Source organism: Zeus faber (assembly GCF_960531495.2).
Source record: "Zeus faber genome assembly, chromosome: 12".
Lineage (NCBI taxonomy): Eukaryota > Metazoa > Chordata > Actinopteri > Zeiformes > Zeidae > Zeus > Zeus faber.
The window spans coordinates 27,697,303-27,723,844 of record NC_137196.1 but is presented as its reverse complement, the minus strand read 5'-3'; the positions used below and the strand labels follow the sequence as shown (position 1 = coordinate 27,723,844).

Genomic DNA, 26,542 nt, shown 5'->3' with positions numbered 1-26,542 from the left:
TCATCTCACAACTTTTGCATACTTTAGTAAACTCCAATAACGAGAAGGTCCTCATGAAATGTCGGGAACCACAGTGTTTATCTCTTCTGAGCTAAGTTGCAGTGAATTTGAATAGGAAGGGTAAAGGATAAAGCAGGATTTTATCCCAAGGTGAGCCCTTTTACTTGTTTTCCTGCGGTTGTATTCGCGCAGATAATTCCACATAGCGAACAAACGTGTGATGCCACCTCCCTACTCAGGATAAAAAATACTTATGTAATAATAATTGTGCCTATCCCCTGGAAAGACAGCAATACAGCCTTCCCTTCAGGGGTTGCACGGCCTTTAATAAAGTCCCCGAGGACGGATTTGCATTGTTGTGACCTTCACTTGGGGCTCTCGTCCACAGACTGCCTGCTGCTCCTGCCCTGGGTCTGCTTGTGTTGACATGCCATTCCTTTCTCCTCTTTATCCTTGAGCACAGAGATGAACTGGGAAATTCCTGCCGCCCGACTTTACATTGCGGGTGATTTAATCGGCAGCTTGGGGACGGATGGTGACGCACACGGGAGGCGAGTGGCAGCAGCAACAGGTGACAAACAACTGACTAATATTTTCCAGTACAGCAGCCTGGGGAGTGCAATGGGTCTGGAGAATGACCAAGCAACAACTAGAGGAGCGACTAAAAAAGTATGAATGTTTGATATATATATATATATATATATATATATATTACTGTTGGCCTGTTCCTTCTGTGGAAGGGTAAGCCCAAAATTACATCAAGCAATTGCTATACAGTATATTTCAGCGCTGGCTTGTATTTTAACATTTTATGTGATGACCATTTCACTTCCCCTTTTATAGCTTAACTTGTACAGTGGTACTTTGACGAGTTACGAGTTTAATTCGTTCCGTGACAGAGCTCGTAATTCAATCTGCTCATATGGCAAGTAAATTTTCCCCATTGAAATTAATTGAAATGCCATTAATCCGTTCCAGCCCCCAAAAAACCACCCCAATTTTTTTTTTTTACGTGTTTTTAAATAAGAAAAATGTATTTATAAATAACAAATATTGTATAAAAACATAATAAAACATAATAAAAGAGAATGTCGAAGAGCATGGCTCATGTTTTTCTTTTATTTTGCGCTTTAAGTCAATGGACATCGTCCGCTTCCTCTTCTCAGCACTTACCTTATTAGGACCCAGGGTTAGAAAAAAATAATTTGGCAAAATAACTGCACAAAAAGCACAAAACGCGAGCACAAAACATAAAAGCGATGCTTCCACGCTCAGGTCACCACGTGAAGTGAAGGAGTGAGACGTGGGATGTGGCCGCATTCGCTGGCCACGCCCACCAGCGGCGGCACCTGAAGCTCGCTCCTCCCAACTCACAGTTTTGCTCCCAAATCAATACAAAAGATGGCGAAACGACGGCTCATAACTCGGAAAACTTGTGCGTTAGTGCGCTCGTAACTCAGGGTACCACTGTATGTGTCTGTATGTATGTTTTTTTTATGTTTGTTTTTTTTTGAACATGACAATTTGAATTAAAGTTGCTTTTCTACTACGACTTGTCTTTAAGCTTTGTGTTTTCTTGGAAAGCTCTTTCTGACACGTTTTCAAAGGTGAAAGTATGCCTGGTGTTTTCATTTCACCCTGCGCTCATTTCATGTTTGCAATACCTACAGCCTCCTCAGCGGCATGGTTGTGGGATTTGACCTTCAGTTGGAACTTGTCCACTAGAGCTTGCCGACGGGCGAGATCCTTTTCAGTCTCGGATTTTTGAATCATGTTTCGGAATCGAGGAGAAGGACACCTGATGGGTCAGCTCCTTGAGGCGTCTTTCATATTTTCGAATTCCCTTAATAACTGCATCGCTGGCCTTTCTCTGCTCAGATTCAACCTCAAATTCAAGTTCCTCCACCGGCAGAGTACAAAAAATCCCCACTATATATTGTCATAATGGTCGGACAACATGCCGTTCTTTGTGATCCTCTTATCTGTGCTAAATAGATACTCACCCCAGCCTCAAGCTTCTGAGCCTGCTTCTTGCCCCCCTTCACGGCGATCTGCTCCGCCTCGTCCAGGCGGTGCTGCAGGTCCTTGATGGTCTGCTCCATGTTCTTCTTCACGGCCTCCTCCACCTGGGTCTGAAGCCGGGACGCATCCGCCTCCGGCTTCTTCCTCGGCCCGTCGGACCGGACGGGTCGGACCCCCGCCTCACCCAGGCCTCCCTCAAATCTTCTCCCCCGAGCGGGGGTCCTTGTTGGTGCGGGGGACTTGAGTCTCCGCCCCAGGGGAGCTCCCAGGAGCACCTCAAGTTCGTTGTTGGTTTTGGCCGGCTCCAGCTCCTCATCCTCCCCGGCCAGCGTGCGCTCACTATCAGCCTTGACCTGATGAAACCCAAGCTGCACCGCTAGGGTGTTGCCTCCCTCAAGCTCCAGTGAAGCCTTGCACTTTGAAAGCTTTTCAACACATATGACGTTTCACCCCCTGCTCCCTCAAGTGCTTGGAAACGGCTTTTCTTGTTCTGGCAGCAGCTTTCGTAATTCCTCGAGATCGTGAATACTCTTCCCTGCCTTCGCTAATTTAGTCAGTGTGGCCTGTTATTTCCTGGGAATGTCACATAAGAATTATAAGGCATTCAAACGTATGCTTCAAAACAGTCGGTTTCAATCGTGACACCATCGACAGGATTTCTCCTGACCTTCCAAGCTTCTTGTTTTTCCTCCGCGGCCTCCACGTGCTCCAGAGATTCCTCGTCGGAATCTTTCAGGTTTTTTTTACGGAGCTGAGAGACCCGGCGTCCTTGTGGGAGCTCTCCTCCTCATGCTTGTGTCACCACACAGACGGGACCCGATGGACGCACGGCCGAGTGCTATTTCAAACGACTCATTTCACGAGAAAAGGATCCGCTTCCACTCGTCCGAGGCCCCGGCCTCGCCGACGTTTCCTTGCTTCTCATCCAGGGCGGCGGCCGCGGCATTCGACCGCTCCACGTGCGCCACGAGATCTTCAACCTCAGTCTGCAGCCGGTGTTTGGTCTTCTCCGGGGAGGAACGATTTAGCATCGGCAGCCTCAGCAGCCTCCGCAGCGTCCTGCCGACACTGAGTCAGCTTCTTTTTGGAGCTGGAATCAAATAGTGAAAATCTTCCTTTGCTGCATTTCATACCTGATATCTGTGTGAACCTTTTTTCAGTTTACATGTGTGGAGCTGCTGACTGCGCCCCCCCCCCCGCGGCTCCTCAGAGTCCACACATAGCGATCGTGCGAGTCCAACTTTCTTACTTGGCCTCCTCCAGCTCCTCGGTCCTCTGGATGATGTCAGTTTCGGGTTGGGTTCTCCACTCAGCCACCTCAGAGTTGGCCCTGGACATGCCGCGCTGCCGCTCGGCCTTGGCCTCCTGCTCCTCCCCATGCTGCTCCCTCGGCAGGTCGCAGGTCACGGCGGGAAGGCGGCACTGCGTGGGGCCCAGGCACTCTTGGCCTTGAACGAGGGCATATCTTAGTCCAGTAGCTCCCGTCATCGTTGGTGTTGTGACCGCCTCCCCGAAAAGTTACCGGAGGTTATTTCCTATATGTGCACTGGCAGTCACTTCTTACAGTGCCTTGTCTTCCTCCTCCAGATGTCTTTTGGGATCTGCAGTCTGCTGAGTGCAAGGCTGTCTTCCTCTCCTGAGCTGGGACACCAGGGAGTCCTTCTCCTGGAGCTGACGTCTAACTTCGCCTGAGGTGGGATCTGCATCACGGACCCGTCGTTCTCCACGTCCGTGAGGCTCCTTTGGGCCAACTTTAGGTCCCCCCCCCCCACTTCCTTTCTGCTCTTTCACGATGCCGCGCCGAACCTTGTTCTCCTGTTCGAGAAACCCTGCAAGCGGGAGTTAATGATAGCACAACAACATTTCAACCTTCCTTATGAGATATTTTGTTGTTTAAAATGAGTTTCCTATGACAGCGAAACACCTGAACCCTGGTCAGGTACAACTCGGCTTGAAAAGCGAATGCGCTCTATTAAAATGATAATTTTCTTCTTCGCCCGACAATAGAGGATTTTAAATGCTCTCCGACACATCTGCATTCTCGCTCTCACACCTATTCTGACGAACTGAAGCGCATGCAAAGGCGTTTCTCACCTTCATGAAGACCTCTCAGGGTCTTTCTCTTTCCCCGCTTTGGCCAAAGACGACCCCGGGTCATGAATATCTCTCTGCAGCTCGGAACGCTCACCTTCCAGCTTCCTCTTCCTTTTCGGTCCAGCCTCTCCGTCAGCCCCTCGGCTCTGGCCTCCAGCCGAGTCCCGCCCTGGATCACTCCTTGGCATCTCTCCTCAGGGCAGCAAACATCGTCTTGCGCCTGCCTCATCTCCGGTTTCTGAACTTGCGATTCCAATTTGGTTCTGACGGCAATCACAAATGACAGCGTACAGCCTGGACTCGGAGCCGCAGGTCAGGCTGTTCTCGCAGAAGACATCGCCTCTTCTCGTTCCCGCGGGCTCCTGATTTTGCACAAAGCCTCTTTGAGTTTGGTGAACTCCTCCTTCATGCCTTCATGCTCCTTCTCGGCCTCTGCCGACTCCTGACGGAGGTTTGATCCTTGAAGAACATCTTCCTTCACGGCCTAATTCCTGACCCCCCACGGATGTTGCATTGGATCACTAACAGATCCAGTGCGTCCCGGCAGACATTAGTTGAATGTTAATGTTTTGAAAGCAGCTCTGAGAACAGTTTTCTGCAACTGCACCACTTTTTTTTATTTTGGCAGGTCACGCTGCTTCAAATGGAAAATTCGACAAAACCATCTCTACTTTGTGCAAATACCCTTCAAATGAAACAATTCAGATGTTAAGATGTCACAGTGAAGCTTTCACAAGGATGGTGCTGCTTCGCATGTGAAATTAGAGGCTCGTGATCGTTTCGTTCAGTTTGACAGGATTTTGCTCGCCTACGCTGCACGATCTCTTGGAAGCTGAATTTTTGCCGGGAGAGCACGTCAGCTGGCCCACGGCCTTGTTATGATGAGCACCAGATGCTCACCTCGCGTCCCTTCCAGCCGAACCCAGGAAACCCACCTTATTTAAAGTTGATTTATGTTTTTTCTTAACCAACAAAACCAAGGCCGGATGCAAATCCGGGAAGAACCGGATCCGGCCCAAGGGCCTTAGGTTGGACATAATATGAGATACAGAGTAATGGATAAATGAACCAAGGACCATGTGTTGCACAAAATGTATTATAATTACATAATACTTAATACAGTGACTCCTACTTAATAAATACTACTACTACATAAAATTATACTGACCTTGGTGTGTTCCAGTTTACACTGGCAATGGTCTGATTCAAGAAAGACCAAAAATTTCTATGAAGCTTTCTTGTTATCGATGAACGATGATCAGAAGGATGGCGCTCGGCTTCAAAACAGGCTACCTTAGAAACGCGTTGAGAAGAGGATTTCGGTTTCACTTTGGAGATCAGGAGAACTATCAAATGCTCCCATGTAGTTAGCGGGCACCTGCAGAAAATGGAACCATACATTTCTCAAACCATACCTCCGTCTGAAATCTCCGTACAGGGTCCCGTCGGGGAAGCCCTTCCTGCAGATCCTGATTCCTCCCAGAACGCCCTGACAGTGCAGCTGGTGCATCACCAGAGGGTTCTCCACGGCCCCGGGAGTCTTGGTCTCATTGGGGATGGAGCAGCGGACGACGTGAGGCTGAGTGGACCTCAGGTTGGTCATCGGCTTGTTCGGGTTCTCCTGCGGAGGGAACGATAGAGCTCTGCTCAGTTCTCAGTTTGAAACTGAAGATTGTAATACCCCTCAAGAGGCAAATAGTCATTATGGTCTGGAAAGGTGTTTCTTCTTACTCCCTCCTTTCTTTCCACCTTTTACCTCTGTGGACAATTTGGGAAACCGTGAATTTGGGGGTAATGCCATCATTGATTGGTATTTTTGATGAAAATAAAGAGTTTTTATTTCCATTTCATTTTTGCGTTCAGTCAGTATGAATGTTGTCAGAGTGCCCCTCACCTGACTCTGCTCTGTATACTGAATGTGTTTACATTCTGGAACACCTTTTTCTTGTCCGGTTTTTGTTGTCCGGTTGCGTGACCGAGCCCCGTAGCCGACGGCAGGTCACCCTCCCCGTTAATAAAGCTCGGTCGTCGACGGGACACAGGGACGAATTTCTGACAAAGTGGTTGCACGGTGTCTCCTCTTTGGGAGGAGACACCGTCGCTTTTTGTTGCTGTCGCCTGGTGAGTGGGGGTGAGGACGCCGGGTGGCACCGGACAAAGAGCACGGGGCGGGCGGGGGCTCCGCAGAGCCAGGTCATCTGATAGCCATGGATTCTCGTCTGGAATAAAGTTATTTGACCACTTACTGTAGAATACTACACATAAAACGGGAAAAAAAAAATACTTTCGAATACGGCTCACAAAGATGAAGTAATGCCGGCCAACTATAGCGTTAGAATTTGGATGATTTCATATTTGTGGCAGAATATTCACATCAGAAAGTTAAATCTAATGGAAATCCGTGGTTGATTAATAAAGTTAAATTAGGAGGAGGAACATTTAGCAGTTGATTTTAAATTTTCTTGTGCCCAAAATCTAAAGCCGCGGGCCGACCAGCGTCGTTAATGACCGGAGGCCCACGACGTTTGGTGGTGGAATACAAACCATCAGGACACGACACGGAGCTCTGCAGCTGTCAAGGCCGGGTCAGCGACTCGGAATGATCACTCAGCGGTGCTCCGCCTGTTCCGCCTGTTCCGCCTGCTCCGCCTGTCACGCCCGGCCTCGTCCTGTCGTCAGGGCATTGTTTCCTCCTCTTCGGCCTTGGCGACAAAGATAACCCTGCGAAATTCTTGCCCCTTTTGTTCTTGTTATTTTTTCTTCCCGTCTGTTGCAGAAGGGCAGTTAGTCAGAGCACCATTCTTATGACGGACGGGAAGCAACAGATGCACAACTGTCCTCACCGCGTGAGGTGTATGAAGGACAGCTTTACCAATTTGTTTTTTGTAATTTTTTGGTGGATTTATTGCATATTGTCAATTTTAACAGGTGTTACTATATTTTTCATATATGTATGCAAAATTCCAAATGTTCCTATTTTTGACGGGTATTGTGCATCGGTCTGGTATATAGGCTGTGTGTTGTCGACCGTTATTTTCATCAATTCCTAATGAGTGGGGTCGCTGCCGGAGAGCCACTTTCAGCAGCGTCGCTTTGGATCTGGCGGGCCGCTGATTGGAATTCCCTTTTCGCGGCGCGGCCGGGCACCGCTCGCGGCTGTGGATGCCGACCCCTGTGGAAATCACCATCTGTTTAGTCCCGTCTCCTTCACACGGGCTCCACCAGGAGAAGGCCCGTTGTTAGCTGCCGGTTTCTGGGTTTGATGGAATTGACAAATGGTGTCACCGCCATCTGCCACCGCCGCTGCCCTGCGCCAATAAAGCCCCCCGCTGGGGATTGTATAACTGACACCGAGTGGAACCTGCCGAGAAGAAGAAGAAGAGGGAGAAGAAGAAGAAGAAGAGAAAAAAAGAACTAAAATTCATTTTGGAGCTGTATGTTCGGTGTCGGAAGATGCGGCGGCGCAGCATGCAGGCCCCGAAAAAGTTCCCGGAAAGTCTGAACCCTGTTCACCTATTTCACGGCTCCTGCCGACAGTCACGAAAAAAGCCACAAAAAAAGGCAGCTCCATTACTGCAGGTCTGTCAGGTTTGGTGAAACTACAAATGGAACAGTTTTTTATCCTCCGTCTCAATGTGTTGGGGTTAGATTGTCATGCTTGCCGAGTAGTGTGCACGGTTGGTATTGTTTGGACTACTATGCCACTTCCCATAATAAGGTCCTTCACTAAATCTCATTATCGTCATTAGTATTTTTTTTTTCACCCAGCCCAACCAATGAGCAACTGGTATGCAGCCACCCTAACCCAATCACCTAGACCCAGGTAGGTGTGGCTGTTCAAACCTGCCCATCCACACACCAAAACCAAATATTCAGCTTCAATCATCGACTCTCACCCCCGCTCCGGCCACTTGCTTTGCACTCATATCATCTTGTCATTCCCAGACCTTAAATAACAAAATAATTACAAATCAGCAGCGAAAAATTACAAATTTTAATTTTAAATTTGTAATTATTTCGTTATTGTAATTGTAATTTGAAATTGTAATTTAATTACAATTTCAAATTCAAAACAGATGCAGGAACAACAGGGAATGAGATAAATTTGATGGATTCATCATTCACCGAAGTGCCTCATACAAACAAGGTAACCCTTCAAAGTATTGTAAATAACCGTATTATATTCTGTAAACAACATTTTCTTAATAGTTACAACTTATTTCGGAGCCAAACTGTCATTGCATGATTTTTTGTGTGATCCGCTGTGTTTTTTCCCCCCGGTGGTACAGATGTTTTGAATTGATGCCAGAACAACATGCATCAGAATCAGGGACGGTTGTTGAGCAGATGTTTGAGCGGTGGACTTGAACCCCTGATCGTTCCGTTGTCGTCTTCCTCCCTCGGTACGTCCTGGCTCTCTGTACATGCAGTGCACATGAACAGCTTTAAGGTCACCAGCGCCCGGTCCTCCGCGCACCAAGCGACCTGAGGCTCGCATTTCCGAGTCCCAGACGAGTCATCATGAGGAGATCTCTTGTCATAAGGCTGGTGAAGAGGCGGTCGTCTGGTTTGAGATGGTCAGAAACCTCCTGTGATCAGTCCACATTAGTCTGGGACTGAAAAGATTAAGGATGCTGGGTTTGTTTGATATTATCTTAAGCCTTAAGTCTTGGCACAGCGTGAGCTAGAATCCCAATCTGTGGACCCCTGTGATCCTGCTAAGTCCTACATCGTGTGCACTACTGGGATGGATAAAAAAAAAAAAAAAGGTCTTTAAATGTGCGATGATGTCTGTTGAAAATCCTCAGAAAGTACCATAAAGTTTTATCCCTGTCATAAACCACTCTGGTGTCATTAAGAAATGTGACCACAGGGGGGCAGTAGTCATCCGTTTAAAGCCGCAGCCCATCCCTCTGGAATGGAGGGGTCGCAAAGGAAAGGTCTTGAGGAGAGGGAGCACAATGCACAAGTGGTTATTTCTGTTCTGAATAACCTGACGACGAAATTCACACTTCCTATTGCTGTCAGCTGATGAAGAAAGAGGCTCCGGTGGGAGGTGGAGGTTCAGTGCAACGGGTGTGAAGTAAGGATGTATGTAGAATGTGGAGGATTGCATTGTGAAATGATTTAAAGATCAGAATTTTCACAACATCATGATTAATTCTACTACTATTACTACGAACAAAAAAAAATTCAATTACAATAATAATTACAATTATTATTATGATTATCATTAAGGGTCCAGGCCAGAAGGGGTGTTAATGAAACGCTGATGTAAGCAGTCTGTGGATGTCATGGATCCGCCGCACTCACAGACAAGAAGAATAAAGTCTGTATTCAGGACAGTCCCAGAATGCCGTTGTCCAAGTTTGATCTAGATCAGATCATTATTGTGGAACAATTGAGTAAAAAACGCATGCACAAACAACGGCTTGTACAGGTCACACGATAGCACTGCAGTCTAGTGATTGGTGAACAACAGAGTCCTCACCAGGATGGCGGACCTGGAGCTATATTTATTATTATTATTATTATTATTATTATTATTATTATTGTTCATATTGTTGCTGTTGTTGTTGTTTATAACACACAGGAACAAGATCAATTATGAAAATAAGTCAAGTAAGGAAATATTTTGATTTACTGAAGCTGCAAATAGATGTACTGATAAAACAATGTATTTACCCATTTAAAATATGTATGCATTCAGTAATGGATTTATTTATTACACAATGGACATTATATTTGTTTGATTTAAATTGTGGTGCATTTTGTCCTCCGTAGAGTCTACAATGAAATAATCGACCCAGCACATATGTTGAATGCACTTTTATTGTACTTTATTCTACAGAGATGCTTGGGAGAAGGAGGGGACTACGCCTCGAGGGATCCTGATGATGATCCTGAGACAGACGGGTCCTGGACGTTCACTCCTCATCAAGCCCTCTCTGGGGTGAAGAGTGGTGAGAAAGGGAGGAGGAAGAGGTGTGTGAATTGATCAGGTGCAAGACGTCGCCTTTTTAGAAGTAGTGACACAAGTAGTGTCACTACTTCTAACACATAACATTTATGTCACTACAACACATAAATGTTGTTTATGATTATTATTATGATTATTATGATTATGATTATGATTATTATTATCATTATTATGATTATTATTTACTGCCTTGCCCATATGCAAGGCTTTGTTCCAGCAGGGGCTTGGGGAAGTATCGATTAACAAAAGTGAAATAACTCAATTATCTCTATTCACATGAACTCTGTATTTGCTTCACTGAATAAATAAATAGACAACATTTTAGTTACCCAAAACCAATTATTTATTGGATTATTAAACAATTAGCAAGTATATTGACTTTCACTTACATCCCTGTATTTCAAGCTTTTCATAAGCTTTATTATTTAATTTCTCTCAAAACTACAAAGTGCAAAGTTTTTCTTATTTCATTCAACGGCATTTCCCAAACTTTCTCATTAATATAATCTCATATTTATTTGTTCGGAAATCCTAGTTGAGATTTGGATCGTGTTTACTAAAAAACTAATTAACATGGAAAACGTAATGCATGAAAGTCTGAATGAATAAATAATCAATAAAGGATGTATTTTTTTAAGCCGTGTTCTTGAGACGTAAACAGAGATAGGATGGAACATGAACAAGGATTGGTTCATAATAAAGACAAGGTGAGATAACACTTTATTTAATCCCTGGTGAGAATCCAAGATAATTGACTTGCCAAGTCTGCTGGAGACTGTGTAGATGAAACTACATTTCAATCGACGTCCAACGAGGAGGAATTCCCATACAACTTGAAAACAATTTTATGTACTGGAAAATAAAATTCACGAATACAAACTACTATATTTCACCAATCAACCTATCGTATTAATTACACTTATTTCACCAATGCTAACTAACATATTAATTTCTTAATCCATATTTCAAAAAATAAAATACTTTTTCCAAATCTCTTGTCTGGTTTCCTTTCAAATGAAGCAACCCCCCACCACCAACAATGTGAATGAGACAGCATTTGAAATTATGATTGGGTAAAACACAGCAGTCAAGCGTCTAATAGTCCAGGTATGTTTTTCGAAAGACAGAGATGAGTATTATTATAATTCTAATTCTAATTATAATAATAATAATTATTATTATTATTTTTATTATTATTATTATTATTATCGTTATTATTATCGTAATTATTATTCTTATACTATTGAATATTATTATGGTTATTATGATTATTATTATTATTATCATTATTACACTATTGAGTATTATTATTATTATTATTATTATTATTGAGTATTATTATATGAGAGCAACTGACAATTGAAAGGGGCAAAACTGACCTTGGAGCCCACATCGCGGCTCTTGGCACGGATCTTGTTGACCTGGGACTCTGCGATGTCCGCTCGCTCCTCGGCCTCGTCCAGCTCGTGCTGCAGCTTTCGGAACTTGCCCAGGTGAGTGTTCGCCTGCTCCTCCTGCGGAAGCAGAGCTGCGTTAAAACACGGACGCCGCAAACCTTCACAGACGAGGAAGCTGAGGCTGAACTTGTCCTCCAACCGGTCAAATGAGTCTTTTCTTTTACTAGATGGTAAAATGTTGAGAGCCGCTATGAACAGCTTTGGCCTTTTAGGGCAAAGTGTGTCTGAAGATTTTACGATCGAACATTTGATCTCCTGGCATCATATTAACATCATATTATACATTTTATGTTATATGCATGAACCAATATATTTAAATAAAAACTAGTTTAAATCAAGCAGGAGTGTAGCTCCACTGCTTTGCATTGTGGGACATATTTTCAGGTGTATTTTGGCTGACGTGCAGTGGACTATATTTTGCATCATACTGCTTCTGGAACGCCGTACTGCAGACCCCGTGTTCATACCAATGTCCAGCGTACTTTTGCGTGTCAGTAGAAACTTCTCAGACATACTCCATCAGCATGTAGCCGCTCCACTTCCTTTTCAGCACCTTGTCATGGAAACTTACCGCCAGTTCACTTCCTCCCGCCGGGAAACAGGCTAAAGTGGGTCAATAAGCCCCGGGAGAGAGGGCGCAGCGAAACGTTCCGCAGCTCAGTAAGAACGGCGCTCGGAGGCGAAGGCCTGCGCGGCGTAAAACACGACAGGTACGACAGGCGGCGGGGCTGGAAATGTTTACCCCCCCCACCCGCACTCACGGCCTCCTCGGCAGCTCTCTTGTAGGCCTTGACCTTCAGCTGCAGCTTGTCGACCAGGTCTTGGAGCCGGGCCACGTTCTTACGATCCTCCTCCGTCTGTAAGAGACACGGATGAAACGGGCGTTGGCGCTTGACGGACGGGCGCTGTTCATATGAGCGATTCTCCTTGGATCGAGAACTCAAAATAAATCGAGTTTACAATAAAAGCCACCGACATGTTTTCCCTTTTCAGGGTTGAATTATTTATCGGTGAGCACAAAATCATCATATCTTGGTCTATAGATTGAATCGACAGTTATCCCGTTGAACTGTGTCCAACTTGCTCAAAGAAGCGTTTCTCCTGAGAGTGCATTTTTTGGGGCAAACTGGAATATTCTGTGACTTCAATATTATCTCCTCCTACTAAAACTGCATTTTTGTAAAACTGACAGAGAGATCGTATACGCTATAGATGAGGTTCCAGCTTATTGATAAACATGCCTATTTTTTTAGCAGTCAATCCAAGCCAATCGTGTTAAGGCAGAATAAAATGTAAGAAAATAATCACCTGGTACGTCAGTTCCTTAATGCGTCTCTCATATTTCCGGATTCCCTTAATGGCCTCACTGCTCTTCTTTTGCTCAGACTCCACTTCATTCTCCAGTTCCCTCACCTGGAAATAGATCGGAAAAACACGGACGCGTGCCGGGGGACTCGTTTATGGGCTCGTGCTGCTCGGTAATGAATAGCACCAAAAATAATTGGTGCGAAAAAAACATATGTAGAGAACTTTGACGGTTCAACTTTTGAACTCACCCTGGCCTCAAGCTTCTGAACCTGCTTCTTGCCCCCCTTCATGGCGATCTGCTCGGCCTCGTCCAGGCGGTGCTGCAGGTCCTTGATGGTCTGCTCCATGTTCTTCTTCATGCGCTCCAGGTGAGCGCTGGTGTCCTGCTCTTTCTTCAGCTCCTCCGCCATCATGGCGGCGTCGGTGATCGCCTTCTTGGCCTTTTCCTCTGCGTTCCTGCACTCCTGCACGGCCTCCTCCACCTCCGACTGAAGCTGGGACGCATCCGCCTCCAGCTTCTTCTTCTGGTTTATCAGGCTGGTGTTCTATGTATTTGAAGAGAAGGGAGATTGCTTTACTTATTCAGTTGCTTCAACCTGTGATGTGACTCGTTATTTATCAAGTCCAAATTTCAATGTCATTCCTCTGTTGTTCCAGTGAATCAGTGGTATAGAACCTGGTATAGGCAGGTACTGTATATAGAGTTTCAACAAGTATTTCTTGCACAGAATCACGCTTAATGGAGCAAAATGGCGATCCTCATTATCTACTAATGATCTCCAAGCAAAAGCTCTCAGTCTATTCTGTTCCATAATAAATAAAGGCCACCACCAAGCTCTCTAAACCAAGGTGTAGAGAGCTAGATAGACGTCTGGGTGCACTCTGGACAGTGTACCCAACACCTCCTAAAAATCCACACCTCAATCCTGACCTCCCTTTCACCAACTTTCACAACATGAACATACAGTATCTCACCTGTGAGTGGAGGAGCTGAACTCTCTCACTGACGTCCAGTAGCTCTTGCTCAGCGAGTTTGCGACCTCTCTCGGTTTGCTCAAGAGCAGACCTGAGCTCCTCCAGCTCGGCCTGCAACAGGTTGTTGCGCCTCTCAACAATGGCGATGTTCTCCTTCAGATCATCATTGGCCCGAAGGGACTCGTCCAGCTGGATTTGAGCATCCTAGAACACAGAAAACATGTAGGACGAGCATGTAGAACCACGTTTTTGGATTGTGAGGGTTCGGTTTATGTTTTCGTTCACAATGATACCTTGAGGTGAGCATGGACAGACTTGAGCTGCTTCTGGGCTTCGGCCGCCTGCCTGTTGGCTTGGCTGAGCTGGATCTCCATCTCGTTGAGGTCCCCCTCCATCTTCTTCTTCAGGCGGAGGGCCTCGTTCCTGCTGCGGCACTCTGCTTCCAGAGAGCTCTGCAGGGTGTCGATGTTCCTCTGCAGGTTCCTCTTCGACTGCTCCATCTCCTCGTCCTTCTCAGCCAGTTTGCGTTCAATTTCGGCTTTGACTTGATTGAATTCCAGCTGGGCCCTCAGAATCTTACCTTCTTCGTGTTCCAAGGAAGCCTGGTATATGGGAAGGATTCCTGTTTAGACATCATTTGCACAGTATGGAAAAGGAACGCGTACTTATTTGGTTTTTGAGCCGACCGGTACCTCAGCTTCCTCAAGAGCAGATTGGATCTCAGTCTTCTCCTGTTCCAGCTGTTTCCTCAGTTTCTCCAGTTCATGGATGTTCTTCGCTCCCTCACCCAGTTGCTCAGTCAGGTCTGAAATCTCCTCTGTTTTTGTTTTTTTGTGTGAAATGACAACCAGCAGCATATCAATATCACCACCAATAACAATGCAACTATTTTCTTCTTCCTACAAAATTGACCACAAATTAAAATGACCCTGGAGGTTCTTGTTCTCTCTCTTCATGGTCTCCAGGTGGTCCAGAGACTCCTCATAGGAGTTCTTCAGCTTGAAGAGCTCAGTGCTCAGGCACCTGGCCTCCTTCTGGGAGCTCTCCAGCTCGCACTGAGACTCCTCATACTTCTGCTTCCACTCAGACAGGACCTGAAGTACGAAAAGTTAAATGGAATGTAATTCCAAATATAAAGACTGTACACAGCGAATACAGAGATAATAGAGATAAGAGGAATCTTTTCATAATTTTGAAACCGTATACCGTGACCATATATCATGTGGAGTGTCACAAATATCTTGTAAATTTAGTACTTCTGTTCGAAATGCCTTACTTTGTCAAAGTTTCTTTGCTTCTTGTCCAGGGCGGCGGCAGCAGCATTAGACCGCTCCACATCCACCATGAGATCTTCAATCTCATTCTGCAGCCGGTGTTTGGTCTTCTCCAGGGAGGAACATTTAGCATTGGTAGCCTCAACAGCCTCCTCAGCATCCTGCAGACGCTGAGCCAGCTTCTTCCTTCAGAAACAAGTAAACAGAGCAAAAAATCAACAGTTTCACGCTTTTTTGATCCTCTGATGAATGAAGTGGAATACTTAGGCCTTCTATCAAATGTTGCTCAGTCATCTAACAGACAAACTTTTTGTTCGTCTTACATTTTAAAAGGAACATAACACAAACAAAAAGCTGATCTGCTAGACGAAATGTAATGCCTTTGTCGGTATGCGTCCACACATAGTTATTGTGCGAGTCCAACTTTCTTACTTGGCCTCCTCCAGCTCCTCGGTCCTCTGGATGGCGTCAGTTTCGTACTTGGTTCTCCACTGAGCCACCTCAGAGTTGGCCTTGGACATGCCGCGCTGCAGCTCGGCCTTGGCCTCCTGCTCCTCCTCATATTGCTCCCTCAGCAGGTCGCAGTCATGGCGAGAAGACTGCACTGCGTGGGCCAAGGCACTCTTGGCCTGGCAAAATGCAAATACAGTGAATTGGGAGCTGGATAGTTACATGATGAGTTGTTCGGCGGCTTTTAGAGAGAATGAGCTTGATCTTGATCTTACCTTAGTTTCTTCTTCCAGTTGTCTTTTGAGATCTTCAATTTGTTGTGTGTAGGACATTTTTCCTCTTGTGAGCTGAGACACCAGGGAGTCCTTTTCCTCCATTTGCCGTGAGAGCTCACCTGATGTTTAGCATAAATACATTATTGTTGGTTTTTCCTGTAGAAACTCTGTATATCTAACCATGCATGGAAGATGGACGTACATACAGTGTAGGACCATGATCATTATGATAATTGTGGGATGCATAACACAAGACACTGCTGATTTAACTTTTGACTATCCACTAGAAGTTGCATAATAACCAAAACAAAGTACCATTTTCAGTTTGCAGCTTTGCCTTTTGCATGTTGAAGTCGTTGATGCAGCGCTGGGCCTCTTCGTATTTAGCCTTGTATTCACTCATCTGATCTTCCACAGTTCTGCATGTTTTCTCTAAATTTGTCTGTAATGAAATTGACGACAGTGATTTCGGTTTTAATTGTATAATACATATTTGTACAATACCAATACCATCCAAATAGTATCTCTGCCGTTGCATGGTGGGCAGCAGCAAAAAGAACATGATAGGAGTCCAACCTTTGTCTTGACAATATGTTCCATGTTGGAGACCACATCGTCCAGCTCGAGTTTGAGCTCACTCTTCTCCTTCTCCAGCTTCTGCTTGACTCTCTGCAGGTTGTCAATCTGCTCGCCCAGGTCGGCCACGCTGTCCGCTTGCTTCTTCCTGAGCGCGGCCGCCGTGGCCTCGTGTTGCAGAGTGGCCTCTTCCAGGTCTCTGCGGAGCTTCTGGAACTCGGCCTCCCTCTTCTTGTTCATCTCAATCTGGGCGGATGTTGCTCCACCGGCCTCCTCCAGCCTCTCGCTGATCTCCTCCAGCTCCCTGGCCAGGTCTGCTCTCTGCTTCTCCACCTTGGCGCGGGCAGCTCGCTCCGCCTCCAGCTCCTCTTCTAGTTCCTCAATGCGAGCCTTTAACAAGAGAACAGTATTTAGCGCGACGTAATTTATCAGTGTAAGAAAGGACGATAGTTTGTGGTGTCAACCAATTCAAACCAACTTGGGTTCGGGTGCAGGATAAAAAAAAGACACAAGGAGGAAAAAACATCTTTACTCTGATATCCCAGCAACGTTTCAGTTGCATAGACCTTCACCAGGCATCGTGGTAGTGGCAGAATCGTTGCTGCAATATTTAACTATTGGGAGCCAAAATATCAGTGGGGACACCTTTTCTTCCTTGTGTCATCAATCCTAAGTATTAATGAGGTGTTAAACACATTCAATTACCTGGAGCTCCTTCAGTTTCTTTTGAAGCTGAATAGCAATCGCCTGCTCATCTTCAATTTTGCTGTTGAGCTGACTCAGTTCAAAGTCCTTCCTGTGGTGACAGATTAAAGGGGACAGTTGAGAGGTGAAAACGTTGCGCATCCAGCCCAGCATTTGTTGCATTCCGCATGTACCGTCCATCCAAGTTTGACTGTATTTGTAACCGTATGGAAATCTGCTACTTGCTTTTTAAGACGCTCCTCTAGCTGTTGCTTGTCGTTCTCCACGTCCATGAGGCTCTCCTGCGTCAACTTCAAGTCTCCCTCCAACTTCCTCTTGGCCCTTTCAAGATCCATTCGGACCTTTTTCTCTTGCTCAAGAGACCCTTCGAGCTGTAGTTCATGAGGAATGGACATTTAATATTTTATTTTTGATTTATTTCACATTTAAAGGTTCCCAACACAATTTGAACTTGAACTATTTGTAGTATTGATTTCATTCTCACGTCATCAACTTGCTGCTCCAGCTTGGCCTTGGCCTTGGTCAGAGTGTTGACTTTGTCTTCCTCACTCTGCAGGTCATCCAGTGTTTGTTGATGAGCCTCTTGAAGGGCTTTCTTCTCCTTGGTCAGCTTGGCAATGATTTCATCCAGAGAAGCCATTTCCTCAACCAGGTTCTTCACCTGCAAACAAACATTTGTTTGTCAAGTATAAAACCGAATGGAATTGCTTACATAGGCCTCACAAAACACCCCGAAAGCGACCATACCTTGTTCTCGGTGGCGTGTTTCTCTTTCTCCACCTTTGCCAGAGTTAGCTCCAGGTCATCGATATCCTTCTTTAACTCAGAACACTCATCTTCCAGCTTCCTCTTCTTTGCAGTCAGCTCAGCGTTCATCTCCTCCTCATCCTCCAGCCTCTCAGAGAGCTCCTTGGCCTTTGCTTCCATCTGAATTTTATGCTTAATAAGACCTTCACACCTTTCCTCGGCATCTGCAAGATTATCTTGCTCCTATTCAAGAAATAAAAAAAAGTTGATTACATTGCTTCACTGACGGCATAATGCATTCATGAAATATTCACCAAACTTACAGCCTGAACTTGGAGCTGCAGGTCGTTCTTCTCTTGCAGAAGGGACACCATTTTCTCCTCCAGTTCCTTCCTACGAGCCTCTGACTTTGCATAAGCCTCTTTCAACTTCAGGAATTCTTCCTTCATGTTGGCCATCTCTTTCTCCGCTTCGGCGGATCTCAACAGGGGTTTGATCTTGAAGTACAGCTTCATCCAGGGCCAATTTTTGACCACCATGAAGGCACGGATGTTCCACTGGATCACCAGCAGTGCGTCTCTGCCAAAGATGAATACAATTGTAAATTAAACCATCATCTGTATAATTTGAGACAATATTTTCTATTAGTAGTATTTCTGAAAAGACATGTAGCGTTTGTACAGAACAACAAAAGGCCTTTTAGTTTTCAGTGGCGCCTATGGCGTTCAACTCTTCTAACCTTCTTTCGACAATCTTTTGGAATTCCACCCTGGCAAGGAGACCCCTTGATCGAGCTTGGATTCCAGTGATGATAAGTGACAGACGATCATCTCTCATCTCCTCAAGTTGCCCAAGGAGACCAGCTTTGAAGAACACCTACAACCCATTCACGTAGCCAACAACATATTTATTATATTATTGCACTGTGTGCCATTCAGCAGACCAATCTTCTCTTCATTTGCTCTATAGTTTTGGGTATTGCTGTTTCATGTCATTCAGTTTAGTCTCTACTGCTCGGTCCACAATGTCTCCACACAATCGATTGTATTATACTGTATTTGTTCCCTACATGATGTCCCCTAACTTGCGTGTCCTGTTAAATGTAACTGTGAGAGGAGAGTAATATTTTCAATGTTATTGGTACAAATGGAAAAGACAAACATTTAAATCTCTTGAATTGATCTTAAATCATCCATTGATTAACCGGCCTTTTACAAACAACGGCTCCTACTGTGTAATTCTGCCTGTCCTTCCCGCCACTGAAGGAAAATACTTGATTACGAGATGTGTGTGTTTTGTCAATACCTTTGTGTGTCCAAACTTGTATTGATTGTGGTCAATATCCAAAGAGCCGAGTAGTTTCTCAGCCCCTTTCCTGTTGTCTATAAATTGCCCCTCTGGGATTGCAGCAGGATTGAGAATGCGGTATCTGCAGCGTAAGTTATATGAACAAATGATTAATTCTTCATTGGTCAATTATATGTGTTTCAGATAAAATTCAAATCATACTATCAAACCACACCTCTGTTTGAAATCTCCGTACAGGATCCTGTTGGGGAAGCCCTTCCTGCAGATCCTGATTCCTTCCAGAACGCCGTTACAGCGCAGCTGGTGCATCACCAGAGGGTTCTCCATGGCCCCAGGAGTCTTGGTCTCATTGGGGATGATGCAGCGGACGAAGTGAGGGTGAGTGGACCTCAGGTTGGTCATCAGCTTGTTCAGGTTCTCCTGCGGAGTGAGTGATAGAGCTCTGCTCAGTTCACAGTTTGAAACTGAAGATTTCCTTCCCTTTGAAGAAGGCAATCACTCAAACTGGTGGATTTTACTCACCCTGTGCAAGGCAGACACCGTCTGGAAAGATGAACCTTTCTTCTTACTTCCTCCACCCTTTCCACCTTTTCCCTCTGATGACACATTGGGGAATCATGTGGAAGGTTAACACAGAGATTTTTAATGTTTTTTTTAATGATATCAGTATAAAGGATTTATCATTAAATTTTCATTTAATCATTCCAAGTAAGTTTTCATATTCTCAGAGCGCTCTTCACCTGAATCTGTTCCAGAATAATTTGCAAAGAGGTAGGACAACATTTTAAGATTAGACTTCTGGTAAAGTCCAACTACAGTTTCATTGAGCGGATCCTTGTTCTTCACCAGCCAGTTGTTGATATTATAATCAACCGTCCCGGCGTAGTGAACCAGGGAGAAATGGGCCTCTGGCTTCCCCTTGACGATCCTGGGCTTCTGGAAGTTTGCGGATTTCCCGAGATGGTTGTCGTACAGCTTTGCTTTGAAGGTGGAGTCGCTGGCCTTGGGGAACATGCACTCCTCTTCAAGGATGGACATGATTCCCATGGGCTGGGGAAAGGAACAACAGTTTCAAATTGGAGAAGAAAATGGGGGGACATTTTACGCTGTCACGTCACCGTCACTGGGAACGAGGCCAAGCTCACCTTCTCAATCAGGTCGATGCAGGCCTGCAAGTCCATGCCAAAGTCAATGAAGGTCCACTCGATGCCCTCCTTCTTGTACTCCTCTTGCTCCAGCACAAACATGTGGTGGTTGAAAAACTGTTGCAGTTTTTCGTTGGTGAAGTTGATGCAGAGCTGCTCGAAGGTGTTGAACTGAAACAGGGCAGTTTCGGGTAGTCGTTGAAGTAAAAAACCCCAAAAATAATAATATACTCGCGTGATAAAGACGCACCATAAAAAACAAATATATATATATATATATTTGTTCACTAACAGAAAGAACTCACGTCAAAGATCTCAAAGCCAGCAATGTCGAGTACACCAATGAAGTACTGGCGTGGCTGCCTGGTGTCCAGGGATTGGTTGATTCTCACCACCATCCACAGGAACATTTTCTCATACACCGACTTGGACAGCGCACCGACAGCATAGTACACCTGGGACGAAAAGATATAATTACCCCGAGAGAGTCTAAAAGTCTTCTGTGAAGAGGCCTTGTCAAAAACGCAAAGCAGACAACTTATTCCCTTCATTCTGAAGGAATCATTTTACGCTCACCTGCTGGACATTCTGTCCCTTGGTGACCCATTCATTTCCGACTTTAACCCGCGGATGACAAAGACCCTTGATGAGGTCGGCAGAGTTCAGGCCCATCAGATACGCCACCTTGTCAGCATCTGCGGCGGCAAACGTGAAGTTAATTTGCAGGCGCGTTTGAGGCGACGCCCGGCAGCTCTCATCTGCCCCCCCCCCCCCCCCGGCGCGCTCCTAGGATTTAACATCCCTCACCCTCCGTGCCGTCAGCCTCTGCCTGCTCCTCCCGCTGTTTCTGCTTGAACCTCATGTTGCCGTAGTGCATGATGGCGCCGATCATCTTGTAAATGCCGTTCTTCTCCTCTTGGGTGAAGCCCAGCACGTCGAACGCGTCCTAAAATCACGGAAACGGCAGTGAGTCCACGGAAAGAAATACCGCTCATGGAATTCGCCGGGCTCTGTGGGGGTTGGGCCTCATCTGATGAGGGGTTAAGTACTGCTCTCAAACCTCACTGTTTTTGTTTTTTTTATAATATACAGGGTAAATTAGATGCATTGGACGTGTTAACCGGTAATCACCCAGTACTTCGCCTGCAACACTACAGTGTAGGTAATTCTGCATTCCTAAAGTATTTGTAGGGTTGTTTCTAAAATAAATCCATAAATAAATAAATACACCGGAGGGGTTTGATCAATCACATAATAATGCTTGACAGCCCACCAAGTTGACCTCATAGGAAGTATCACAGTATTACTTGGCACCAATGACACTAAAATGATGCTATGCTTTGTAGTAGGTACAAGAATAAATACTGAGTATAATGTAAATATTTCAGTCATATACGTACGTATACATACTTGGATGTTGGGTGATTACCGTGAAATTACTTCTCAATCATTTCTGATGCATATTACCCACAAGTCATGATGGGACAGTTTGTCATTCGACTCACGTCAGTTGCCATCAGCTCTTCCGCATCGTTGATGGAGGCCACCGTCGTCTCTCCTTGGGAGATGAAGGCGTAGTCGTACGGGTTGTTGGTGATGAGCAGCATCTCTAAGAAATCAAACGAAATAGTCAGCGCGCGGTGCAGATATCACGTTGCTTCTCAAGTGGGGATTGTCAGTTCGCTCCGGCAACGGAGGAAGGAGTTTACCGAGCAGCTCCGGTTTCCTCTGAGACAAGATCTGGTAAAAGATGTGGTAATCCCTCTCAGCCTTCAGCTGGAAAGTGACGCGGGACTTTTCCAAGAGATCTGCACAAAGGTTAAACGCCCATTACGGATGTCGTTGGGTTGGAGGTGGGCAAATAGACGGACAGACAGACAGACTGAGAGACGGACAGGTAGACAGACAAACAGACAGATGGGAATGGAGCAAATAAAACAAATTCTTACAGGTCTCAATATCAGCAGAGGCCAACTTCCCACTGGCCGCAAAGTGAATTCGGATGAATTTGCCCTAAAAAAAGGAGGCGGTCAAAACTTTCAAAAAACAAAATAGAGACAAAGGGTTATTTTCCTCAGGCGGCTCGCGGGAACACTCACAAATCGGGAAGAGTTGTCGTTCCTGATGGTCTTGGCGTTACCGAAGGCCTCCAGCGCCGGGTTGGCCTGGATGATTTGATCCTCCAGGGTGCCCTGGGAGAACACAGGAGCAGTGAGAACACACAAACCAGCAAGAACGACCGAGATTGGGTTTGCTCTGCCCGACTGAGCAAAGGCCGTGCAGGTGGTCGCCCAGGGCGCCGGTCAGCCGTGGGGGCGGCGCGCCAACAGGAGGAAATAAAAACACGGCAAAATTAAAGATTAAAGATAAAGTTATGGGCCGCCCTCTCCCCCCACCCTCACATCCCCTCGGACAATTACCCTCTTTTCTTGACAAACAGGATGTCAGGAAGAGATGGGAAAATAAGATGAAGGAATGCAAATATCACAAGACAACCCTAACCAACTGGCAACACACGCACACACACACACACACACACGCACAGCGTTAAAATACAAAAAAGACCAAACAGACCAAAAAAAAAACAAACGGTGGAACATTTACTGGTATGTTTCGTCAAAATTAAAAATGGAAAACAAACATGGTAAAGAAAAATTTAAAAATTATTTTGTAATTTACTTGCATAAAAATTCACCAGAATGCAGGAACAAAGGTCTCTGATACTACATTTCTCCCTGGGGGATGACCCCCAGAACCTCCCCCGACTGTTGTTTGGTCAATGGGGTGGAGTTGGATTGAGGGTAGGTCGCAGCATGGGGGTGCAGGTCGGGTGGAGTGTGGGCGGGGAGGTATGCGCTGTGCATGTGGGAGGGTGGATGCACCTGCAAGGAATTTGTGCTGTGTGGGGCCTAAGGAGGGGGGCGGGGGGGCACCTCCTACAGATCTCGCCCAGGGCTCCAAAAAGGCCAGAGCCGGCCCTGGCGTCCGAGACGGTCACCTTTTTATCGGAGCTCCCTTCTTTCTTTCCGCCTCCAGCTGCGATGCTGGCGAAGTACTGGATGACTCTCTTGGTGTTGACGGTTTTCCCGGCACCGGATTCTCCGCTGGAGACACAGTCGATCGCGTGGTTAGAACGAGCTTATAAATAACAGTGTTATTTATGTGTTCCCCATAACCATTATCTTAATCATTACTTTGAATCATCACAGTTATTCAGGTCTACTGCATCGGCCCTGTTCAGTCAAAAAATGCTGTGTACCCCCGACAAGCTCACAAAAACTATTTACAGTAGCACTAACTGTCCGTGCATTTATTTTGTCTGCACGTCGTTTGGCTCCATGGAGGGAGCTTATTCAGCTCCTATCCTAGATCCCTTTAACAATAACTACAGCCAGGATGGGATCCCGGTTAATCGTGCACTGTGATTCAACTGTGCAAGGTGCTGGTTTACCACACTGATCACTAATGTGTTTGGTTTTTTTTGGGGGGGGGTTTTAATCATGAACCCTGTGCTGGACCCTATTTTTTACATAGTTTTATATCCTAATTTCATCACACATAACTGCACTGTTAATGTCCCTACAAATCAAGTTTTAAAGAGTTGGAAGATATGCATAAAACTATTATCGGGAGAATAATAAAGCCTTTACTGCCCAAACAACCCATCTGCACAAGGAGGCAATAACACCAATAATGCCATAATAAGTGAGAATAAGAAGAACAAAACACACGCAAACTTACGTGATAAGAATCGACTGATTTTCTCTGTCTGAAACAGAAAGGGGACGATGACAACCTCAAAGTGTACGACTGGCATGAGAGATTCCTGCCCGAATTCACACGGTTTGCCTCTTCGAGCCCTGATGCGAGCACGCCATATGAAGTATTTGTCATACCTGTCAACATGTACTGGTAGGCGTTGTCAGAGATGGAGAAGATGTGAGGGGGAGCTTCACTCCTCTTCTTTCCTCTGTAGGCCACCACCACCTCTTGGTTGTAGACTGGCAGCCACTTGTAGGGGTTGACCGTCACACAGAACAGCCCAGAGTAGGTCTGTGAAGGCCAGAGAAACATCAAAGCAAAAAGGGGCGAGGTCAGGAAAGCACCGCTCAGATAAAAAGAGGCGTCCCCTCCGACGGAAAGGGATGCGAGCCCGACTTGGTGAATGAATATGGCGAAACCTTTACGTGAGGGGAAAAAAAAAAAAAGTGTATTCATGTGAGAATGCGGCCGTTCATATGCACCAACGTGTTCCTGGTTAACGGCGGGGAAAAGGAGCGCTCACATAGATCATCCAGGCTGCGTAACGCTCTTTGAGGTTGAACAGCACGGCGGGCTCGTGGAGGAAGGTGAACATGGCCATGTCTTCAATTTTATCGAACTTTGGCGGGTTCTGAGGGTGGACGTCGCACTCCTTCACCGTCACGGTCTGAAAAAGGGGACGGAGCGCAGCGCGTTACCGACAGGTGAAACTGGAGCAAGGGAAAATGAGTCCTCCGGCATTTGACCCATCCTAGTATCTTACCAATCCAAGAGCGACACCAGTTTTTAAATAGTAGTATTTTATTAAAGCGCAGACAGTAGAAGCATCGCATCTCTGCTATATATCGTCATTGCCACTTATTTGACGCCATCGTGTCACATGTGTCAACACTATGTGCTCTTGCTAGGAAACCGGCAGGCACCAGCTTCCAGACTCACCTTCCCCCTCTGGGTCTGGGCGGTGGCCGTGTCCCCCTCGCGGCTGGTGATGGACGCCTTGACGTACTCCTCGTCGGCGTCGGGGACGAAGCACTCCTTCTTCATGTCGAAGGGCCGCGTCTGGGCTTCCAGGCGCTCCCTGTCCGACTTCCGCAGATAAGGGGCGGCGGCCCCGAACTCCTGCATAGCAGCGTCACCCATGTCTGCGCCTTGTCCGTTAGAAATAAATGAAATAAAAATAGATAAATAAAGTTTTCATATGACTAATCACTATTTACGCCGTCCATTAGAGTAATCTCAATAAATAATTCAAGCTCATTTAATCCGGAAACCGGTGAGACAGCATCAGTGCCGACGTGCTCCTACCTCTTTAACCCCTCGCTGGGAAGACCGGAGGTGTGTTGGCCCTGAGGGAAAACAACACAAATGTCTGCAACAGTTTTCCAAAAGGTCCACGCAAGCACAGCCGCCCTTTCTGCCTCCGAATTAACTGGGACGGTGACGTGAGAGCCGGTGTCTGGCATCTTACCTTGCAAAAGAAGAATGGTGACCAATTGCGGGGGTCCGGCTGCGTGGCCTCTTTATAAACGAAGCCCCTTCGGCCAAATATGGAGGAGTATTTCAGAGGCCTGGAATGTTATTATGTCTGCACTGGGCTGGGGGGTCACCCGTAGGGAGGGGGGTCAATGATTGGTGGAAAAGCAATATAGAAATCAGCAGGTCAGAGTCTTATCAGTGATGGGGGGGTGTCCTGACTGCACCATATTAGGACCTCCATGCCGCACCCGCAATTCATCATATGCATCCTCAAGCAGCCAAGGGACCGCAGCTCCGTCTTTAAATAGTCCATGGAGGAATTCCGTCCTCCGCTCATTGTTCTCACTCCTGCAGAACAATACCTTATACCACGGACACTGAAAACACCTCAATCTGAAGTTCAGAAGTTGTGGCTGTAACGCTGACTTAAAAATGTGTACGTTTCAAACACTTTGAAAATAATTCGATTTATGTATGAATAAATGGGATATAATGTACGACTAATGTAAGATAGAGATATTAAACAGATTTTAGCGCTTTAGTCGTTCTTTGTCGGTCTTGTGGCCTAAAACAACTATTATTAATGAGAGGGACCTATTTGAAATGAGATCATTTGAAGTGGGCGTGGCCAAAAACCACCCTAACATCGCTGAGCACCTTGGAAGTAATAATGAAAGAGTGATTGTGTTCTTCATCAACGAAGGGAAATGTAAATATGATGAAAGTTATGAGGAGACACAGAAAAATCAACACTGTTCCTTCCGCACAGCAGCAGAGCAGAAATTTTTTTTTTTTTTAAAAGGATCATACATTTTGGATGTGCGCTCAGCAGCTGGAGGGACATTCTGCCATTGTTATGCAAAGACAAAAGGAAGAAAAGGGGGAGACAGAGCGCCCCAGATGGTAAAGTATGCCATGCAAGGGTCTCAATTACCCTCAGGGGCTTAAATGGAGTCAGAGTTAGACATCGATAACATGTTGTATTTGG

The 26,542-nt window shown here is 45.8% G+C and overlaps 1 protein-coding gene and 1 long non-coding RNA gene across 3 annotated transcripts in view; one reads left to right on the top strand and one right to left on the bottom strand.

Annotated features, from left to right (window-relative positions):
- The window catches only part of LOC307237827, an 8,198-nt gene extending 2,237 nt beyond the window's left edge, over positions 1-5,961 (top strand). For both annotated transcript variants that reach the window (XR_013844414.1, XR_013844415.1), the window contains 2 exons: positions 464-571; positions 5,555-5,961. This is a non-coding gene — a long non-coding RNA (uncharacterized lncRNA). The remainder of the gene's footprint in view (positions 1-463; positions 572-5,554) is intronic.
- Positions 5,962-9,930: 3,969 nt separating this feature from the next.
- LOC307237818 (myosin-7-like) lies at positions 9,931-25,621 on the bottom strand. The gene is made up of 39 exons (XM_080010586.1): positions 25,547-25,621; positions 25,384-25,424; positions 25,018-25,226; positions 24,602-24,745; positions 24,213-24,369; positions 24,058-24,085; positions 23,315-23,420; positions 22,416-22,508; positions 22,266-22,329; positions 22,026-22,124; positions 21,822-21,925; positions 21,124-21,262; positions 20,893-21,011; positions 20,622-20,771; positions 20,317-20,487; positions 19,912-20,221; positions 19,694-19,767; positions 19,386-19,591; positions 19,169-19,292; positions 18,603-18,739; positions 18,187-18,442; positions 17,864-18,106; positions 17,601-17,777; positions 17,338-17,487; positions 17,117-17,203; positions 16,412-16,801; positions 16,151-16,277; positions 15,836-15,954; positions 15,543-15,739; positions 15,113-15,296; positions 14,765-14,930; positions 14,529-14,653; positions 14,130-14,438; positions 13,837-14,040; positions 13,110-13,406; positions 12,862-12,966; positions 12,315-12,410; positions 11,476-11,610; positions 9,931-10,064 (listed from the first exon to the last, which is right to left on the bottom strand). Exons 3-39 carry the CDS (start codon positions 25,216-25,218, stop codon positions 10,044-10,046), a joined length of 5,814 nt encoding a protein of 1,937 aa, XP_079866712.1. The 5' UTR covers positions 25,219-25,226; positions 25,384-25,424; positions 25,547-25,621; the 3' UTR covers positions 9,931-10,043.
- Between the last annotated feature and the right edge of the window lie 921 nt (positions 25,622-26,542).

Coding starts and splice junctions, on each gene's coding strand:
- LOC307237818 (XM_080010586.1), bottom strand. CDS start 25,218: ATGGGTGACGCTGCTATGCAGGAGTTCGGGGCCGCCGCCCCTTATCTG. Junction 17,778..17,863: donor AACACGCCACCGAGAACAAG/GTATGGTCGCTT, acceptor GTTTGTTTGCAG/GTGAAGAACCTGGTTGAGGA. Junction 14,439..14,528: donor CTGCTCTTGAGGAAGCTGAG/GTACCGGTCGGC, acceptor CCCATATACCAG/GCTTCCTTGGAACACGAAGA.